The following is a 21,829-nucleotide window of genomic DNA, read 5'->3' as shown; positions in this document are numbered from 1 at the left end:
AATATCAAAGATCGTATCATCTATTCATTTTGAGTCTTTTGCCAAAGTGAGCACCTCACAAAGTTCCCGGGAAAACTGTACAGTCGGATCACCATTCAACTTCTGATATACTGCCCTATCGCTCATTTGGCGGTTAATTTCATTGGCATAGTCGTGTAAGTCCTGAAGGACTATACCTCCCCCTTTATCCGCCGGGCAGATCACTAATTGGTGGTTTTGAGATAGAGATTTAATCGCACCCTGCTCAAGAGGGGTTAAATTGGGATAAATAGGTTTCCTAATAGTTGATGCTGCTGTTACTCCTTGATCCAATAGCCTAACAAAGGTTTTAATGGAGGCATTATTTGACGGGGGATCAAAGTTCGATTTAGGTTGTAAACGCTTAAGTTGAACCGGTATTTTGGATTTATGAGGTTGTTCCCGAAGTGACTTCTTTTTTTTTAAAGAACTCTTTTAACTTTAACTGTCTATACAGACATCATTTTTCAGTTTGCCATCTAAAGTCATCAAACTTGGCTGTTGGTATTAATGATAGTCCTTTTGATAAGAGACTGGTTTCACTGCCACTTAACTCATATGAGGATAAATTAAAAATAATTTCCTCCTTGACTGTATCGGTGGTTTTGTGCTCGGGTTTTTTTTCGTTTATTTTGACCCCCTCTCCTATTGAATCTCCTGGATCTGTTCTGACCATTTTTCTTGAAGCTACTGCTAAAGGGATGACCTCCTTGTTTATATTTAAATAAAGCCGGATTGGTGAATTACCGGAAAAGTCATCCAGAATCTTGTAAAGGCAGCAATGGAACCACAGGTCTTTCTTGGTGTAGTCGGTGTATGTAGCAGTTGATTTCTTCTGACGCGTTTCACTGCTCTGGGCTTTATTTCCAAGCCTTCCAAGCCTTTTGTGGACCAGGATACCTACCAAAATTGCGTGGAGTTCAGCTGCTTTTAGGCACCATCGCTATGGATCCTCATATAGGAACACAAGGCTGGTAACATTGGACATTTTGACATCTTTAAGTCCTCATGTGTGAATCTGACTAATCTATCAGGAACACGGTCATAAGGTGTTGCAAAAACAACAGCAGTATATAGTCAATTTTTTTCCTTATCCCCATTTGTCAATGGACATTATATTCTCATGTGAGATTTGTTAGCTTCATTTTAATTTTATCTTAATCTTATCTTTTTAACACCAATATATTAAATGTGTTCAGGAATTTGAATCTAGCGCTGTTTTCCTTTTCTTTTACTTCATGTATATGTAGGGAGACTGACTATCTCCCTTATACAGCAGCTAGGAAAACACCCCATTCTAGCGCCCGACAATATACTTTGGTATACCCATTTTTGCATTTTACATGTTCATTTATTTACTGTTTAGATGTTGCCATGACGACCAGATGTGCGGCGTGCTTGTGCGCGCTGACGTCATGTTCCCGCGCCAGTGACCGGGTCGGGCTCACGCGTTGGAGAGCGCGGCCAATCTGTGCATATCCACTTGTATTCTGGGGGGTATAAGGTAAGCTTGTTTTTGCACTGTTTGTATTCTTGACAAAAATCCTGTGGGGATTGAAACGTTGAAACTACTGACCTGGGTGTCTGTGAGTTTTTCTTGAAGAAATAATGTCTTTGAGTGCCGCACCACTGCTATGCTCTATTCATTTATTGTGAGGGCACCAAGACTGGTTATTTGATTTAGGTGGAGTGCCGGGTTTTCTGTGTTGTATATATATTGTATATGTATATGTATATGTATATATATATGTATATATATATATATATATATATAATATCAATATGGGCTCGGTTGAGGGGTGTTTTGGTTCAGTGTATAGGTTGCTGAGTCCACGCACAGCTTTTCAGGACAATAAATTAAATAGTACTTTATTGTCAGCATGAAATCAGGAAAGAAAAATAATAAACAACCTAGCCCCCATTCAGGGCAACTAACTGACTTCTTGAGCCCTCACTAATCTTGGGCAGCTAGTCTACAATAAAGACTCTTGAAGTCTCTCTCAGGTATAGTAAGCCTGACCTGGCTTGGCTACTGGCTTCTCTATTCACACAGGTTCCGGCATGCTGAAAGTCTCACAATCTTCTTCCTGCAGAGTAACACAGGTTCCTGCCTGGCTTGACTCGCTGCTACAGCTTCATAGATCAAAGTGTCAGAGTTTAGGAACCTCCCTGCCTCCCTGCAGGTATGAATCCTGGTCACCTGGCCTGTGGGATGTAGTTAAAATTCTGCAGGATGGGATCCCGGCGGTCGACATACTGACATCAGAATCCTGAACGATGGCATAAGACCGATGTCAAAATCCCAACAGAGGTCGGGATCCCGGTGTCAAAATACTGATGCCCGGAATCCCAATCGTTGTTATAGTAGGATGCGCTCGCGTCCTGCCGCGGGGTGTGGGAGGTTAGGTTTAGACATTAGGAGGGGGGTTAGGGTTAAGATACAGGGATGGGAAGGTTATGGTTAGGTACCGGGGAAGGGGGGGGGGGGGGTGTTAGGGTTAGGCACAGGTCATTGACAGTGTTCTTACTCTTCATACACGGGGTGGGATGGGGAGAAGTACTTGTCACGCCCGGCGCTAAAATGTCTAGGGAAGCCGTAAATAGACACCTCCGAATCCCACCCCACTCTGTTGTTATTATTATACTGCACATGTGATCGCAATTCATAGCACAGAGCTAGTCACTGGCTACATGAAGTATCCACCCGGGGCACACCCTCCCATGTAACAATGTTACTGCAGTGCAACCTGCCTAATATAATGCACACTAATAAAATACAGGAGGACTGACACAAATATTACAGGGGGCTCTCTCCCAGTATATATTACATTACCAACAGCACAAAGGGCTTCTCCAGACAAGCATTTTTCCAGATGTCCCAAACAATCTGAAAGTGGATTCAGCAGAGAAAATGACTTTACCCCAGTCCTAAGCAGTTCAATCCCTGTACCTTTTGCAGAATATCAGTCTGTCCCTGATGTGCTAGCTAGAGAGAAATGGCTTCTTTGCTGCCCTTGTACGGAGAAGGAAAGGTGAGCACTACCATCAGTCCTGTGTCATGCCAACAGTAAAGCATCCTGAGACCAGTCATGTGGGGGGGTTGCTTCTCAGCAAAGGGAGTGGGCTCTCTCACAATTCTGCCTAAGAACGCATCCATGAATAAAGAATGGTACCAAAACATCCTCCAAGAGCAACTTCTCCCAACCATCCAAGAACACTTTGGTGATGAACAATGCCTTTTCCAGCATGATGGAGCACCTTGCCATAAGGCAAGTGATAACTAAGTTACTCGGGGAACAAAACATTGAAATTATAGGTCCATGGCCAGGAAACTCCCCAGACCTTAATTCCATTGTGAAGTTGTGGTCAATCCTCAAGAGGCAGGTGGACAAAATTTCTGACAAACTGAAAGCATTGATTAGGCAAAAATGGATGGCCATCAGTCAGTATGTGGCCAGAAGTTGATTGACAGCATGCCAGGGCGAATTGCTGAGGTCTTGAAAAAGAAGGGTCAACACAGCAAATATTGGTGGTCATTCCGAGTTGTTCGCTCGCTAGCAGTTTTTAGCAGCCGTGCAAACGCTATGCCGCCTCCCACTGGGAGTGTATTTTAGCTTAGCAGAAGTGCGAACGAAAGGATCGCAGAGCAGCTGCAAAAATAAATTGTGAAGTTTCAGTGTAGCTCCAGACCTACTCAGCGCTTGCGATCACTTCAGACTGTTCAGTTCCTGTTTTGACGTCATAAACAAGCCCTGCGTTCGCCCAGCCACGCCTGCGTTTTTCCTGGCACGCTTGCGTTTTTTCGAACACTCCCTGAAAACGGACAGATAACATCCTGTCAATCACTCTGCGGCCAGCAGTGCGATAGGAAAAGGTTCGCTAGACCTTGTGTAAAACTGCATCGGCTGTTGTGAAAGTAAGTCGCGCGTGCGCATTGCGCCGCATACGCATGCGCAGAAGTGCCAGATTTTTGCTTCATCGCTGCGCAGCGAACATTTTCTGCTAGCGATCAACTCGAAATGACCACCATTGACTCTTTGCATAAAGTTAATGTAATTGTCAATAAAAGCCTTTGATGCCAATGAAATTCTTGTCATTTTACTTCAGTATGCCATAGTAACATCTGACAAAAAGGTCTAAAAACACTGAAGCAGAAAACTTTGTGAATACCAATACTTGTGTCAGTCTCAAAACTTTTGGCCATGGCTGTACACCACTGTGGTCACAGCCCCAAAGACTGAGGCCTGCCCAATTTCTCAGCAGCTCTGTTAACACTTAGCTAAATTCAAATAAATATTTCTTCAATATCGTCATATTGTTAGGACTACTGCTGGTTACTAGGTAACACCTAGAGCAATATGTAATAAGGTCTTCTCCTATAGCAAGCCACTGTTCCAGTAGAGCACAATATGCCCACAGGTACTTGGATGAACTACAGTTTTAAGGGGTGCAGTATGTTATGCCGGCGGCCGGGATGCCGGCGCCCAGCATACCGGTGCCGGGATCCCGACCGCCGGCATGCCAGCAGCTGGGCGAGCGCAAATGAGCCCCTTGCGAGCTAGCTGCGCTCGCCACACTGCGGGCACTGTTGCGTGCTACGCGCACCATGCTATTTATTCTCCCTCCAGGGGGGTCGTGATCCCCCAAGAGGGAGAATAGTTGTCGGTATGCCGGGTGTCGGGATTCCAGTGCAGTATACTGAGCGCCGGGATCCCAACAGCAAGCATACTGAATACCACCCGTTTTATAGGACTCATCTGAATGTCAGCTTAGCCTAGAGCATGGAGACTATAGCAAGGCACTAGATGGAGTGCTGGCTGGGTGGTACACTGGAGTCAGGGCTGAACAAAAGTCTGAGCAGGCAGATATCATATTCCACTTAATTTAGCCAAAGGGCAGAAAAGGTAGTGAACAGTGTATTCTAGTATATGTAGCCAGAGGTTAGTAGAGGTAGCAAGCAGCAGAAATCCAACAGCAGCTCACTAGGAAATGTTTGCACAGCATATAGGAGCAGAGCAGGATGAGAATACTACCACCGACAGGGAGGATCTGCACACCTTAATATTTAAAATCTCAGAAGTCAGTCAGAAACCTCCTTTGGATAGTTGATGAATGCACGTGAATGCAGCATCCTAGGTGCCTTTTGCTTAGCAACCAGGACGCTGCACCTGGGTTTTACAGAAAGTCACATGACCACAATTCCATCATGAAAAAAACAGCTGCAGCTCCCTGCATGTTTTACAGTTACAACAGTTGGCACATACAGTATATGCAACAATCCATCCTGGTACACAACACACATAAGCTCATGTAACAAGATCAGATATTATCTAGAGGTGGACAACTGAGAGGACATTACATTACTAAACATCTAAACTGTACAATGTATTGGGACTCGTTTTACCTGTGAAGTGCAGACAGTCATCAGGTTGATACCAGTAAGCAGACATTACATTGTTGAGTCATGTATGTTTAGCATAATGTCCGGAGCTCAGCTTTCCCTTGTGGTGTACCCTTTCCACTACTGGCCCATCACCGCCTTGCTATATCCGGTTCCCCTTCTAAAAAGAGGAACCTTGCTATGAACAATTTTGCAAGGAGAGATATTTAAATCAACAACCCTAGCCTCCTTGTATTTACATAGCTGGTACTTACAGTAAATATCAAAATGTCTAATTCTTAGTTACATGCAGTTCCGAAATCAGATTAATTACAAACAGAATGCTAATGTGACTATACGTATGTCTTAATGGATACGCATCGTATGCCCCGTCCTAGATAGCACTTATGGTGCCCATACACATGTGAGATTATCGGTACTATCCTTCGATTTCGACCACATCTGTGAGAGAAATCGAAGGATTGTATGCACATTTTAGTACCTTTCGACGCGATGCGCGGGCACACCGGTCAAATATCGCGTCTCAAGATATGTGCTGCACATAATATTTATCGAATTGCAGTGCGATCGCATGTGTTTCTAGAAACACATGCTATATATCGCACCGCGATGTGCGATGGGCACCCGCCGGGTGCGGCCGGAGGCCGCTCCCACTCGGTGGTGACGTGCCCATCACGTGATTACCATGCGATCTATCGCATAATCGCATGGTAATCTTTTTGGCAGTTCAGGTGCGATGCCCCACGATGTCGCGCTGCGGGGCATCGCACAAGTGTATGGGCACCATTACACCAACCCCATGCTGGCTGAAATAGGCGTCACCTAGTGCATGACTCAGGATATGGTGTAACTATGGAAACACACCCCAACACTCCTATGAGACAGTTCTCTTCCGTGCATATACCCAGCTGACACCAAGAAACACACTTTTATAGACAAGAGAAATGTCCAAGATGCTTCTGGCTCACCCGGAGATACACAAATATGTATATGGTCAATATGACGCATGTGCAGTTTGTTGAATCTCGCTAGATGGGGTGGCTTTTGCACTTATCGGCAACTCAGAATCAGGCCTAAAAGTTCTGACTATAATAACTGTTTCAAGTTAATGCCAGTACTCCAGTCACAGGAACCGCTTACAAGATACATCTGTTACATTACAATATTTCACATGATCAATCATATGAACATTGATGAAACAGAACTGGGGTAATAGGTTCAATTCTAACCAAGGCCCTATCTGTGTGTAGTTTGTATTTTTCCCTGTGTGTGGTAGAGAATATGATTAGCAAGTTCCACTGGGTTTGGGGAACTATTGCAAATTATTAAACATCTGTAAAATGTTGCTTAATATGTATAGAAATACTGCTAATATTAATTTTAATAAACAAAATCAATTAATCATAATGGTTCAATGCATGTTCAGCTAATCAGAGTGTTTTCCCATATTCTAAACAATCAGTCTCAAGACACCCTGACACCGCACACTAGTGTCCGTTACTCTCTGGACAAGTGGCAACGAAGTGGCTGACAGACAAGCCCAGGGTGGTGATTGTTTCTGCTACTGACAAATCAGTCAGTAGCAGAAACAATCAATAAATAATATGTTTCCATTTGAATTTAGGACAGTGTCCAGGCGGCACGTCCAGCTGGCTGTACAGAGCTTTGTGTTTTATTGTGCATACAGTATAAGATGTTGTGCATACACACATGTCAATGCCTGGAGCACTGACACATTGTTAACACTCCTTTCAGACCGCCTGAGGCGGATCGCACCTGGGAGCCTGACACGGGAGTTTCCCAAGTGCGACCCGCCTCAGGCCCGCCGCCGCTGACTGCAACCCGGCATATTGCTGGGTTGGTGACCTCAGCTGTGGCGCGGCGCTTAGAGATCACATGATCTCCAAGCGCCGCTCGTCCATACAGTGTGACCGGGAAACGGGTTGCATCTACCCAGCTCCCGTTAACACCACACAGCGACACGGGTTGAAGCCGTATTTGACCGGGATATTTCCCCTGGCACCTTTCAGACCGCACAGAAACATGGGTTATGTGGGCTCATGTGCAATAACCCGTGTTAGAATCTGACGGTCTGAAAGGGTTATTACATACACTATGGTCACTATAGCATACCTATCCAACGTTTTAATCCCAAGATCAGGACGCTTGCGCGCCGCGCCAGAAAGGAGAGTGTCCTTGGGAGGCGCATGGCCTCATGACTTTGCCGTGTATTTTGGGGGCATGCCCAGTGCTCTCAGACCAGCTGGGCAGCCCCTGGCTCACCTCCCTGCAGGGGCGGATCAACAAAAAAATTACAGGGGGGGCACCATAAGGGGCGTGGCTTTGTTGGAATGGGCGTGGCTTCGTTTGAATGGGCGTGGTATTGCAGGAAAAGACTACCTTATACCCCAGTTTTGCAACCTGCACGCCCAGACGTTGGCCACCACAGGAAAGAAAAATAATCCTGATTCATGCCCCTTACATTATTTGTCATTTTTCCTCCTTATAGTAATGCCCAGTATACATTATTCCACATACTGCAATGGCCCTTAGACATTATTCCACACACAATAATGCACATGACACAATATGCACACACTGTAATGCCCCAGACACATTATGCCACACACCGTAATGCCTGTGACACATTATGACAGGAATCGCAATGCCCGTTATACATTATGCTACACACTGCACTGCCCCTGATACATTATAGCACATACAATGTCTGTGACACATTATGCCACACACTGCAATGACCTTGAGACATTATACCACAATGCCCGTGATATAGTATACCATACACCGTAATGCCTGTGACACATACCGCAATGCCCGTTATACCCTATGCCACACACCGCAATGCCCGTTATATATTATGCCACACTGCAATGACCCTGAGACATTATACCACATACCACAATGCCCGTGATATAGTATACCACACACCGTAATGCCTGACACATTATGACACACACCGCAATGTCCGTGATACATTATGCCACACACTGCAATGACCCTGAGACATTATACCACATATCACAATGCCAGCGATATAGTATACCATACACCGTAATGCCTGTGACACATTATGACACACACCGCAATGTCCGTGATACATTATGCCACACACCGTAATGCCCATTACACATTAAGTCCTACAGTAAGGCTTCTAATTACTTTTCAAATACCTGCTCGTTGTCAGGGGTTTCATGCACTGGGTGTCATGCTCGTTGCCAGGGGTTTCATGCTCTTGGTTCCATGCACGGTGCCAGGGGTTTTCATGCTCAGGGTGTCATGCTCGTTGCCAGGGGTTTCATGCACTGGGTGTCATGCTCGTTGCCAGGGGTTTCATGCACTGGGTGTCATGCTCGTTGCCAGGGGTTTCATGCACTGGGTGTCATGCTCGTTGCTAGGAGGTAGTCCTTGTTGCTAGGGCTGTGCTCCCAGTGCCACATATGTCCCCAGTGCCAGATATTCCCCCACGGTGCCAGGTACTCACATGCCCCCAGTGCCAAATATAGCCCCCCCCATGTGTGCCAGGTACACATATACCCCCAGTGCCAGATATTCCCCGACAGTGCCACATATGCCCCCAGTGCCAGATATCGCCCCCCCCCCAGTGCTATATATGCCCCCAGTGCCACATATGCCCCAGTGCCAGATATTCCCCCCCCAGTGCCACATATGCCCCCAGTGCCAGATATCCCCCCCAGTGCCACATATGCCCCCAGTGCCAGATATCCCCCCCCAGTGCCATATATGCCCCCAGTGCCAGATATTCCCCCCAGTGCCATATATGTCCCCAGTGCCAGATATTCTCCCCCCCCCCTCCCTGCCAAATATGCCCCCAGTGCCAGATATTCCCTCCCCAGTGCCATATATGCCCCCAGTGCCAGATAATCCCCCCAGTGCCATATATGTCCCCAGTGCCAGATATTCTCCCCCCCCCTCCCTGCCAAATATGCCCCCAGTGCGTCCCCCCCCCCCCTTCCTCCGCCGCTGCCGCTGCTCCCCCCGCTCACCTGCTGTTAGGAGGGACACGGAGGGCACAGTGCACGCCTCTCCTGTGTCCCTCCTGTGTCTCCGGCGGCCGCGGGTCACTGTAATAAAGGAAGTGCTCACGAACGGCACTTCCTTCATGAGACCATCGGCCGCCGGAGACCCAGGAGGGACACAGGAGAGGCGCGCACTGTGCCCTCCGTGTCCCTCCTAACAGCAGGGGAGGAAACGAGACCGCAGACTGACATGCGGACGCTCGTCCGCATGTCAGTCTGCACTAAAAATGACAGGGGGGGCACGTGCCTTGGTGCCCCCCCCTAAATCCGCCACTGCCTCCCTGCACTGTATAGATGCCGTGCGCGTGCAGAGCAGCAGGTGATCAAAGGCTCCCCCAACAACCCCCCCCCCCCCCTCCTCACTCGTGGCACATTGCAGCCCCTGTGTGGGACAGCGGGACAGTGTCAAAGTGAATGTTCTATATATGGTAATAATTATGTGCGCAATCCTGATCATTTCACTAAAGCTGGGCATATACTATACAATTATCTAGCAGATCATCTGCCAGATCTGGCTGGGTGGAATGAAAATCTGGTAATGACAAGTGACCATTTGCTCCCAAACGGCGCTGTAATTAGACATTTTAGTGTCCTGGGCATGAAAGCAGAAAGAAAATTGGTGCCCAAACCCCCCCAAACGCACGCACACACACACACACACACACACACACACACCCGCACACACTTCCCATGCAAAACAGGGATAACCAAAAATAAAGGGGTGTGACCTTGTGGAGATGTCACATTTCACCGCATAGTAGTGTCCGTTACTCACATTACACCGCGCAGTAGTTTCCGTTACTCACATTACACCGCACAATGGTGTCCGTTACTCACATTACACCACTCAGTAGTGTCCGTTACTCACATTACACCACGCAGTAGTGTCCGTTACTCACATTACACCACACAGTAGTGACCATTACTCACATTACACCGCACAGTAGTGTCCGTTACTCACATTACACCGCACAGTAGTGTCCGTTACTTACATTTCACCGCACAGTAGTGTTCGTTACTCACATTACACCACACTGTGGTGTCCGTTACTCACATTACACCACATAGTAGTGTCCGTTACTCACATTACACCGCTCAGTAGTGACCATTACTCACATTACACCGCACAGTAGTGTCCGTTACTCACATTATACTGCACAATAGTGTCCGTTACTCACATTACACCACACAGTGGTGTCCGTTACTTACATTTCACCGCACAGTAGTGTCCGTTACTCACGTTACACCGCACAGTAGTGTCTATTACTCACATTACACCGCACAGTAGTGTCTATTACTCACATTACACCGCACAGTAGTGTCCGTTACTCACATTTCACCGTACAGTAGTGTCCGTTACTCACATTACACCACAAAGTAGTGTCCGTTACTTACATTTCAGCGCACAGTAGTGTCCGTTACTCACGTTACACAGCACAGTAGTGTCCATTACTCACATTACACCGCACAGTAGTGTCCGTTACTTACATTTCACCGCACAGTAGTGTCCGTTACTTACATTTCACCGCACAGTAGTGTCTGTTACTTACATTACACCACACAGTAGTGTCCGTTACTCACATTTCACCGCACAGTAGTGTCCGTTACTCACATTACACTACACAGTAGTGTTCGTTACTCACATTACACCACACTGTGGTGTCCGTTACTCACATTACACCACATAGTAGTGTCCGTTACTCACATTACACCGCTCAGTAGTGACCATTACTCACATTACACCACACAGTAGTGTCCGTTACTCACATTACACTGCACAATAGTGTCCGTTACTCACATTACACCACACAGTGGTGTCCGTTACTTACATTTCACCGCACAGTAGTGTCCGTTACTCACGTTACACCGCACAGTAGTGTCCATTACTCACATTACACCGCACAGTAGTGTCCGTTACTCACATTTCACCGTACAGTAGTGTCCGTTACTCACATTTCACCGCATAGTAGTGTCCGTTACTCACATTACACCGCGCAGTAGTTTCCGTTACTCACATTACACCGCACAATGGTGTCCGTTACTCACATTACACCACTCAGTAGTGTCCGTTACTCACATTACACCACGCAGTAGTGTCCGTTACTCACATTACACCACACAGTAGTGACCATTACTCACATTACACCGCACAGTAGTGTCCGTTACTCACATTACACCGCACAGTAGTGTCCGTTACTTACATTTCACCGCACAGTAGTGTTCGTTACTCACATTACACCACACTGTGGTGTCCGTTACTCACATTACACCACATAGTAGTGTCCGTTACTCACATTACACTGCTCAGTAGTGACCATTACTCACATTACACCGCACAGTAGTGTCCGTTACTCACATTACACTGCACAATAGTGTCCGTTACTCACATTACACCACACAGTGGTGTCCATTACTTACATTTCACCGCACAGTAGTGTCCGTTACTCACGTTACACCGCACAGTAGTGTCCATTACTCACATTACACCGCACAGTAGTGTCCGTTACTCACATTTCACCGTACAGTAGTGTCCGTTACTCACATTACACCACAAAGTAGTGTCCGTTACTTACATTTCAGCGCACAGTAGTGTCCGTTACTCACGTTACACAGCACAGTAGTGTCCATTACTCACATTACACCGCACAGTAGTGTCCGTTACTTACATTTCACCGCACAGTAGTGTCCGTTACTTACATTTCACCGCACAGTAGTGTCTGTTACTTACATTACACCACACAGTAGTGTCCGTTACTCACATTTCACCGCATAGTAGTGTCCGTTACTCACATTACACTACACAGTAGTGTTCGTTACTCACATTACACCACACTGTGGTGTCCGTTACTCACATTACACCACATAGTAGTGTCCGTTACTGACATTACACCGCTCAGTAGTGACCATTACTCACATTACACCGCACAGTAGTGTCCGTTACTCACATTACACTGCACAATAGTGTCCGTTACTCACATTACACCACACAGTGGTGTCCGTTACTTACATTTCACCGCACAGTAGTGTCCGTTACTCACGTTACACCGCACAGTAGTGTCCATTACTCACATTACACCGCACAGTAGTGTCCGTTACTCACATTTCACCGTACAGTAGTGTCCGTTACTCACATTACACCACAAAGTAGTGTCCGTTACTTACATTTCAGCGCACAGTAGTGTCCGTTACTCACGTTACACAGCACAGTAGTGTCCATTACTCACATTACACCGCACAGTAGTGTCCGTTACTTACATTTCACCGCACAGTAGTGTCCGTTACTTACATTTCACCGCACAGTAATATAGAAACATAGAAACATAGAATTTGACGGCAGATAAGAACCACTTGGCCCATCTAGTCTGCCCCTTTTTTATTTTATCCTTTAGGCAATCTCAACCCTTTTTTAACCTTGATTCTTTGTAAGGAAATTCATATGCCTGTCCCAAGCATGTTTAAATTGCCCTACAGTCTTAGCCTCTACCACCTCTGATGGGAGGCTATTCCACTTATCCACTACCCTTTCTGTGAAGTAATTTTTCCTTAAATTTCCCCTGAACCTCCCCCCCTCCAGTCTCAATGTATGCCCTCGAGTTCTAATGCTTCTTTTCCTTTGAAGAATGTTTCCCTCCTGAACTTTGTTAAGACCCTTTATATATTTGAAAGTTTCTATCATGTCTCCCCTTTCCCTTCTCTCCTCCAAACTATACATGTTAAGATCTTTTAGCCTTTCCGGGTAAGTTTTGTGATGTAGGCCATGCACCATTTTAGTTGCCCTTCTTTGTACACTCTCTAATGTATTTATATCCTTCTGGAGATAGGGTCTCCAGAACTGGACACAGTATTCCAGATGGGGCCTTACCAATGACCGATACAGTGGCATTATCACTTCTTTTTTCCTGCTACTGATTCCTCTCCCTATGCAACCAAGCATCTGACTTGCCTTTCTCATTGCTTTGTTGCATTGCTTTCCTGCCTTCAAGTCACTTGAAATAGTGACTCCTAAATCTCTTTCCTCCTCAGTAGTTTCCATTATAGTACCCTTGATACTATACTTAGCCTTTGGGTTTTTGAGACCCAAGTGCATGATTTTGCATTTTTTAGCATTAAACTGTAGTTGCCACGTTCTTGACCATTTCTCAAGCCTACCTAGGTCATCAATCATTTGTTTGACCCCTCCCGGTGTGTCTACCCTGTTGCATATCTTTGTATCATCTGCAAAAAGGCATATCTTCCCTTCAATACCATCTGCAATGTCACCAACAAAGATATTAAAGAGAACTGGACCAAGTACAGATCCCTGGGGTACTCCACTGGTAACATTTCCCTCCATAGATTGCACTCCATTAACTACAACTGTCTGTTTCCTATCCTGCAACCAGGTTCTTATCCATTTCCCTAATTTATAATCCACCCCCAGGCTTTCAAGTTTATTTAGCAGTCTGCGATGTGGGACAGTGTCAAATGCCTTACTAAAGTCTAGATATGCTACATCTACAGCTCCCCCTTGATCTATTATTTTCATCACAGAGTCAAAAAAGTCAATAAGATTTGTTTGGCATGATCTCCCACCAGTAAATCCATGCTGTTTTGGATCCTGTAAGTTGTTTGATTTAAGATATTCCACTACTCTTTCTTTTAATAGTTTTTCCATTACTTTCCCTACTACTGATGTAAGGCTTACTGGTCTGTAGTTACTTGCTTCTTCCTTGCTTCCACTTTTGCCAATATTGATTTATGGAATCATATTTATGAATATTAATATTTAATATAACATATATGGTTATTAATATATGGATATATTTAAATTAATATGCGTTATCATATATATCTGCAAATATATTATGTCAGGCTTACAAATTAATTGGCTGATAAATATATGCAGTCCTTATATATATATGACTTATGAAATTATGAAGTTAAGATTCCTTAAAGAGAGTTCAAGCTTGAATATTACCGCTCTTTTTATATGATTCTTTATTTACAGGCAGATCAAATCGTACAGAATAAGATATACACAGTAGTGATATATATACTAATAATTATATTAGACAGTAGTGTCTGTTACTTACATTACACCACACAGTAGTGTCCGTTACTCACATTTCACCGCACAGTAGTGTCCGTTACTCACATTACACCACACAGTGGTGTCCGTTACTCACATTACACCACACAGTAGTGTCCGTTACTCACATTACACCGCACAGTAGTGTCCATTACTCAAATGACACCGCACACTAGTGTCCGTTACTCACATTACACCGCACAGTAGTGTCCGTTACTTACATTACACCGCACAGTAGTGTCCATTACTCACATTACACCACACAGTAGTGTCCATTACTCACATTACACCGCACAGTAGTGTCCGTTACTCACATTACACCACACAGTGGTGTCCGTTACTCACATTACACCACACAGTAGTGTCCGTTACTCACATTACACCGCACAGTAGTGACCATTACTCACATTACACCGCACAGTAGTGTCCGTTACTCACATTTCACCGCACAATAGTGTCCGTTACTCACATCACACCACACAGTGGTGTCCGTTACTTACATTTCACCGCACAGTAGTGTCCGTTACTCACGTTACACCACACAGTAGTGTCCATTACTCACATTACACTGCACAGTAGTGTCCGTTACTCACATTTCACCGCTCAGTAGTGTCCGTTACTCACATTACACCACACAGTAGTGTCCGTTACTTACATTTCACCGCACAGTAGTGTCCGTTACTCACATTACACCGCACAGTAGTGTCCATTACTCACATTACACCGCACAGTAGTGTTTGTTACTTACATTTCACCACAGTAGTGTCCGTTACTCACATTTCTCTAACGTCCTAGTGGATGCTGGGAACTCCGTAAGGACCATGGGGAATAGCGGGCTCCGAAGGAGGCTGGGCACTCTAGAAAGATTTATGACTACCTGGTGTGCACTGGCTCCTCCCACTATGACCCTCCTCCAAGCCTCAGTTAGATTTCGTGCCCGGCCGAGGTTGGATGCACACTAGGGGCTCTCCTGAGCCCTTAGAAAGAAAGTATAGTTTAGGTTTTTTATTTTCAGTGAGACCTGCTGGCAACAGACTCACTGCAGCGAGGGACTAAGGGGAGAAGAAGCGAACTCGCCTGCTTGCAGCCGGATTGGGCTTCTTAGGCTACTGGACACCATTAGCTCCAGAGGGATCGACCGCAGGCCCAGTCCTTGGTGTTCGGTCCCGGAGCCGCGCCGCCGTCCCCCTTACAGAGCCAGAAGCAAGAAGAGGTCCGGAAAAACGGCGGCAGAAGACATCAGTCTTAACCAAGGTAGCGCACAGCATTGCAGCTGTGCGCCATTGCTCCTCATACACACTTCATACTCCGGTCACTGAGGGTGCAGGGCGCTGGGGGGGGGCGCCCTGAGAAGCAATAATAACACCTTGGCTGGCAAAAACTCCACAATATATAGTCCCAGAGGCTATATATGTGGAAAATACCCCTGCCAGAATATGGAAAAAAGCGGGAGAATAGTCTGCGGAAAAGGGGCGGAGCTATCTCCTGCAGCACACTGGCGCCATTTCTCCTTCACAGATCCGCTGGAAGGAAGCTCCCTGGCTCTCCCCTGCAGTCTACACTACAGAACAGGGTAAAAACAGAGAGCGGGGGCACTAAATTTAGGCGCAGTATATATATATTATAAAAAGCAGCTATAGGGGACATAACTCAGTTAGTCCCTGCATTATATAGCGCTCTGATGTGTGCTGGCATACTCTCACTCTGTCCCCGCAAAGGGCTTTTGTGGGTCCTGTCCTCATTCGGAGCATTCCTTGTGTGTGTGCGGTGTGTCGGTACGGCTGTGTCGACATGTTTGATGAGGATAATGATGTGGAGGCGGAGCAGATGCCTTTAGAAGGGATGTCACCCCCTGCGGGGCAGACACCTGAGTGGATGGGCTTATGGAAAGTAATGAGTGCACGTATAGACTCCTTATATAAGAAAATCGACGACATGCCAAATGTGGGACAGCCGACTTCTCAGCTCGTGCCTGTCCAGGCGTCGCATGGGTCGTCAGGGGCTCTAAAATGCCCGCTACCTCAAGCAGACCCAGATGTCGACACTGATACTGACACCAGTGTCGACGACGATGAGTCTAACCTGATGCCCACTAAGGCCATTCACTGCATGATTGAGGCAGTGAAAGAGGTGTTACACATTTCTGATATAACTACAGGTACCACTAAAAAGGGTATTATGTTTGGAGAGAAAAAACTACCCGTAGTTTTTCCCCCATCAGATGAATTAAATGAAGTGTGTGAAGAAGCGTGGGCTTTCCCTGATAAAAAATTGTTAATTCCTAAGAAGGTACTAATGGCGTTCCCTTTCCCGCCAGAGGATAGGTCACGTTGGGAAACACCCCCTAGAGTGGATAAAGCGCTCACACGTTTGTCTAAAAAGGTGGCACTACCGTCTCCGGATACGGCCGCCCTCAAGGAACCTGCTGATAGAAAGCAGGAGGCGATCCTGAAGTCTGTATATACACACACAGGCATTATACTTAGGCCAGCTATTGCGTCAGCTTGGATGTGCAGTGCTGCCGCTGCGTGGTCAGATAAACTGTCAGAAAATATTGACACATTAGACAGAGACACGATCCTGTTAACCATAGACCATATAAAAGACTCAGTCTTATATATGAGAGATGCACAAAGGGAAATCTGCCGACTGGCATCTAAAGTAAGTGCATTGTCCATTTCTGCTAGGAGAGGCTTATGGACTCGCCAGTGGACAGGAGATGCGGATTCAAAAAAGCACATGGAAGTGTTACCATATAAGGGTGAGGAATTATTTAGGGATGGTCTCTCGGACCTAGTTTCCACAGCAACGTCTGGGAAGTCAGCATTTTTACCCCATGTCCCCTCACAGCCTAAGAAGGCGCCGTTTTATCAGGTTCAGTCCTTTCGGACCCAGAAAAACAGGCGTGGAAAAGGCGGGTCCTTTCTGTCCAGAGGCAGAGGTAGGGGAAAAAGGCTGCAACAAACAGCAGGTTCCCAGGAGCAAAAGTCCTCCCCCGCTTCTTCTTCCAAGTCCGCCGCATGACGGTGGGGCTCCACAGGCGGAGCCAGGTATGGTGGGGGGTCGCCTCAAAAATTTCAGCGATTAGTGGGTTCGCTCACAGGTGGATCCCTGGATCCTGCAAATAGTATCTCAGGGGTACAAGCTGGAATTCGAGGCGTTCCTAAAATCTGCCTTGCCGATTGCTCCCTCAGACAGGGAGGCGGTGCTAGCGGCAATTCACAAGCTGTATTCCCAGCAGGTGATAATCAAGGTACCCCTACTTCAACAAGGCCGGGGTTATTATTCCACACTATTTGTGGTACCGAAACCGGACGGTTCGGTGAGACCCATTCTAAATTTGAAATCCTTGAACACGTACATAAAGAAATTCAAGTTCAAGATGGAATCGCTCAGGGCGGTTATTGCAAGCCTGGACGAGGGGGATTACATGGTATCCCTGGACATCAAGGATGCTTACTTGCATGTCCCCATTTACCATCCTCACCAGGAGTACCTCAGATTTGTGGTACAGGATTGCCATTACCAATTCCAGACGCTGCCGTTTGGACTGTCCACGGCACCGAGGGTATTTACCAAGGTTATGGCGGAAATGATGATACTCCTTCGAAGAAAGGGAGTTTTAATTATCCCGTACTTGGACGATCTCCTAATAAAAGCGAGGTCCAAGGAACAGTTGTTGGTGGGAGTAGCACTATCTCAGGAGGTGCCGCACCAGCACGGCTGGATTCTGAATATCCCAAAGTCACAGCTGGTTCCGACGACACGGCTACTGTTCCTGGGTATGATTCTGGATACAGTCCAGAAGAAAGTGTTTCTCCCGGAGGAGAAAGCCAGGGAGTTGTCATCTCTAGTCAGAGACCTCCTGAATCCTAAACAGGTATCAGTGCATCGCTGCACACGGGTCCTGGGAAAGATGGTAGCTTCTTACGAAGCAATTCCCTTCGGCAGGTTCCATGCCAGAATCTTTCAGTGGGACCTGTTGGACCAGTGGTCCGGATCGCATCTTCAGATGCATCGCTTAATAACCCTGTCTCCAAGAACCAGGGTGTCTCTACTGTGGTGGCTGCAGAGTGCCCATCTTCTAGAGGGCCGCAGGTTCGTAATACAGGACTGGGTCCTGGTGACCACGGATGCCAGCCTTCGAAGCTGGGGGGCAGTCATACAGGGAAGAAACTTCCAAGGACTATGGTCGAGTCAGGAGACTTCCCTTCACATAAATATTCTGGAACTAAGGGCCATCTACAATGCCCTAAGTCGAGCAAAAGCCCTGCTCCTACACCAGCCGGTGCTGATCCAGTCAGACAACATCACGGCAGTCGCCCATGTAAATCGACAGGGCGGCACAAGAAGCAGGATGGCAATGGCAGAAGCCACAAAAATTCTCCGATGGGCGGAGAATCATGTACTAGCAACTTCAGCAGTGTTCATTCCGGGAGTGGACAACTGGGAAGCAGACTTCCTCAGCAGACACGATCTCCACCCGGGAGAGTGGGGACTTCACCCAGAAGTCTTCCAGATGCTGGTAAACCGTTGGGAAAAACCACAGGTGGACATGATGGCGTCCCGTCTCAACAAAAAGTTAAAAAGATATTGCGCCAGGTCAAGGGACCCTCAGGCAATAGCTGTGGACGCTCTAGTGACACCGTGGGTGTACCAGTCGGTTTATGTGTTCCCTCCTCTGCCTCTCATTCCAAAGGTATTGAGAATATTAAGAAAGCGAGGAGTAAACACAATTCTCGTGGTTCCGGATTGGCCAAGACGAGCGTGGTACCCGGAACTTCAAGAGATGCTCTCAGAGGACCCGTGGCCTCTACCGCTCAGACAGGACCTGATACAGCAGGGGCCCTGTCTGTTCCAAGACTTACCGCGGCTGCGTTTGACGGCATGGCGGTTGAACACCGGATCCTAAAGGAAAAGGGTATTCCGGAAGAAGTCATTCCTACGCTTATTAAGGCCAGGAAAGATGTTACGGCAACGCATTATCACCGCATATGGCGAAAATATGTTGCATGGTGCGAGGCCAATAAGGCCCCAACAGAGGAATTTCAACTAGGTCGATTTCTGCATTTCCTGCAAGCAGGAGTGGATATGGGCCTAAAACTAGGCTCCATTAAAGTACAGATCTCGGCTCTGTCGATTTTCTTTCAAAAAGAACTAGCTTCAGTACCTGAAGTTCAGACTTTTGTAAAAGGAGTGCTGCATATTCAGCCCCCGTTTGTGCCTCCTGTGGCACCTTGGGATCTCAACGTGATGTTGAGTTTCTTAAAATCACATTGGTTTGAGCCACTAAAAACCGTGGATCTGAAATATCTCACGTGGAAAGTGGTCATGTTATTAGCCTTGGCTTCAGCCAGGCGAGTGTCAGAATTGGCGGCTTTATCATGTAAAAGCCCTTATCTGATTTTCCATATGGATAGGGCAGAGTTGAGGACTCGTCCCCAATTTCTCCCTAAGGTGGTGTCAGCGTTTCACCTGAACCAGCCTATTGTGGTGCCGGCGGCTACTAGTGAATTGGAGGACTCCAAGTTGCTAGACGTTGTCAGGGCCCTGAAAATATATGTTTCCAGGACGGCTGGAGTCAGAAAATCTGACTCGCTGTTTATCCTGTATGCACCCAACAAGCTGGGTGCTCCTGCTTCTAAGCAGTCTATTGCTCGCTGGATTTGTAGTACAATTCAGCTTGCACATTCTGTGGCAGGCATACCACAGCCAAAATCTGTAAATGCCCATTCCACAAGGAAGGTGGGCTCATCTTGGGCGGCTGCCCGAGGGGTCTCGGCTTTACAACTTTGCCGAGCAGCTACTTGGTCAGGGGCAAACACATTTGCAAAATTCTACAAATTTGATACCCTGGCTGAGGAGGACCTGGAGTTCTCTCATTCGGTGCTACAGAGTCATCCGCACACTCCCGCCCGTTTGGGAGCTTTGGTATAATCCCCATGGTCCTTACGGAGTTCCCAGCATCCACTAGGACGTTAGAGAAAATAAGAATTTACTCACCGGTAATTCTATTTCTCGTAGTCCGTAGTGGATTCTGGGCGCCCATCCCAAGTGCGGATTGTCTGCAATACTTGTAAATAGTTATTGTAAACTAAAGGGCTATTTCTCTATCGTCCTAGTGGATGCTGGGGTTCCTGAAAGGACCATGGGGAATAGCGGCTCCGCAGGAGACAGGGCACAAAAAGTAAAGCTTTTCCAGATCAGGTGGTGTGCACTGGCTCCTCCCCCTATGACCCTCCTCCAGACTCCAGTTAGATTTTTGTGCCCGGCCGAGAAGGGTGCAATTCTAGGTGGCTCTCATAAAGAGCTGCTTAGAGAAAGTTTAGCTTAGGTTTTTTATTTTACAGTGATTCCTGCTGGCAACAGGATCACTGCAACGAGGGACAGAGGGGAGAAGAAGTGAACTCACCTGCGTGCAGGATGGATTGGCTTCTTGGCTACTGGACATCAGCTCCAGAGGGACGATCACAGGTACAGCCTGGATGGTCACCGGAGCCGCGCCGCCGGCCCCCTTGCAGATGCTGAAGTAAGATGAGGTCCAGAATCGGCGGCTGAAGACTCCTGCAGTCTTCTAAAGGTAGCGCACAGCACTGCAGCTGTGCGCCATTTTCCTCTCAGCACACTTCACACGCAGTCACTGAGGGTGCAGGGCGCTGGGGGGGGGGCGCCCTGGGAGGCAAATGAAAACCTATTAAAAGGCTAAAAATACCTCACATATAGCCCCCAGAGGCTATATGGAGATATTTAACCCCTGCCTGGATTCACAAAATAGCGGGAGACGAGCCCGCCGGAAAAGGGGCGGGGCCTATCTCCTCAGCACACGGCGCCATTTCCTCTCACAGCTCCGCTGGTCAGGACGGCTCCCAGGTCTCTCCCCTGCACTGCACTACAGAAACAGGGTAAAACAGAGAGGGGGGGCAAGTTTAATGGCAATATTTTGATATATATAAAGCAGCTATAAGGGAGCACTTATTATAAGGCTATCCCTGTCATATATAGCGCTTTTTTGGTGTGTGCTGGCAGACTCTCCCTCTGTCTCCCCAAAGGGCTAGTGGGTCCTGTCTTCGTGTAGAGCATTCCCTGTGTGTCTGCTGTGTGTCGGTACGTGTGTGTCGACATGTATGAGGACGATATTGGTGTGGAGGCGGAGCAATTGCCAAATATGGGGATGTCACCTCCTAGGGGGTCGACACCAGAATGGATGCCTTTATTTGTGGAATTACGGGATAGCGTCAACTCGCTTAAGCAGTCGTTTGACGACATGAGGCGGCCGGACAATCA

The 21,829-nt window shown here is 47.0% G+C and overlaps 2 protein-coding genes across 4 annotated transcripts in view; one reads left to right on the top strand and one right to left on the bottom strand.

The window, feature by feature from the left end:
- Positions 1-21,829, top strand: part of MARS1 (methionyl-tRNA synthetase 1) — a 314,707-nt gene that overhangs the window by 55,990 nt on the left and 236,888 nt on the right. The window lies entirely within an intron of this gene.
- ARHGAP9 (Rho GTPase activating protein 9) overlaps positions 1-21,829 on the bottom strand; it is a 281,901-nt gene that overhangs the window by 234,554 nt on the left and 25,518 nt on the right. The window contains exon 1 of one of the 3 annotated variants that reach the window (XM_063952372.1): positions 5,423-5,518. The exons of the other annotated variants lie outside the window; for them this stretch is intronic. Coding sequence (XP_063808442.1) covers positions 5,423-5,443 — 21 coding nt within the window. The 5' untranslated portion in view covers positions 5,444-5,518. Of the gene's footprint in view, positions 1-5,422; positions 5,519-21,829 lie in introns of those variants that run through there. 3 annotated transcript variants of the gene reach the window in all.

Source organism: Pseudophryne corroboree, chromosome 2 (genome assembly GCF_028390025.1).
Source record: "Pseudophryne corroboree isolate aPseCor3 chromosome 2, aPseCor3.hap2, whole genome shotgun sequence".
NCBI lineage: Eukaryota > Metazoa > Chordata > Amphibia > Anura > Myobatrachidae > Pseudophryne > Pseudophryne corroboree.
Note: the sequence above shows the minus strand (reverse complement) of the source record. Positions and strands in the feature narration are given on the sequence as shown.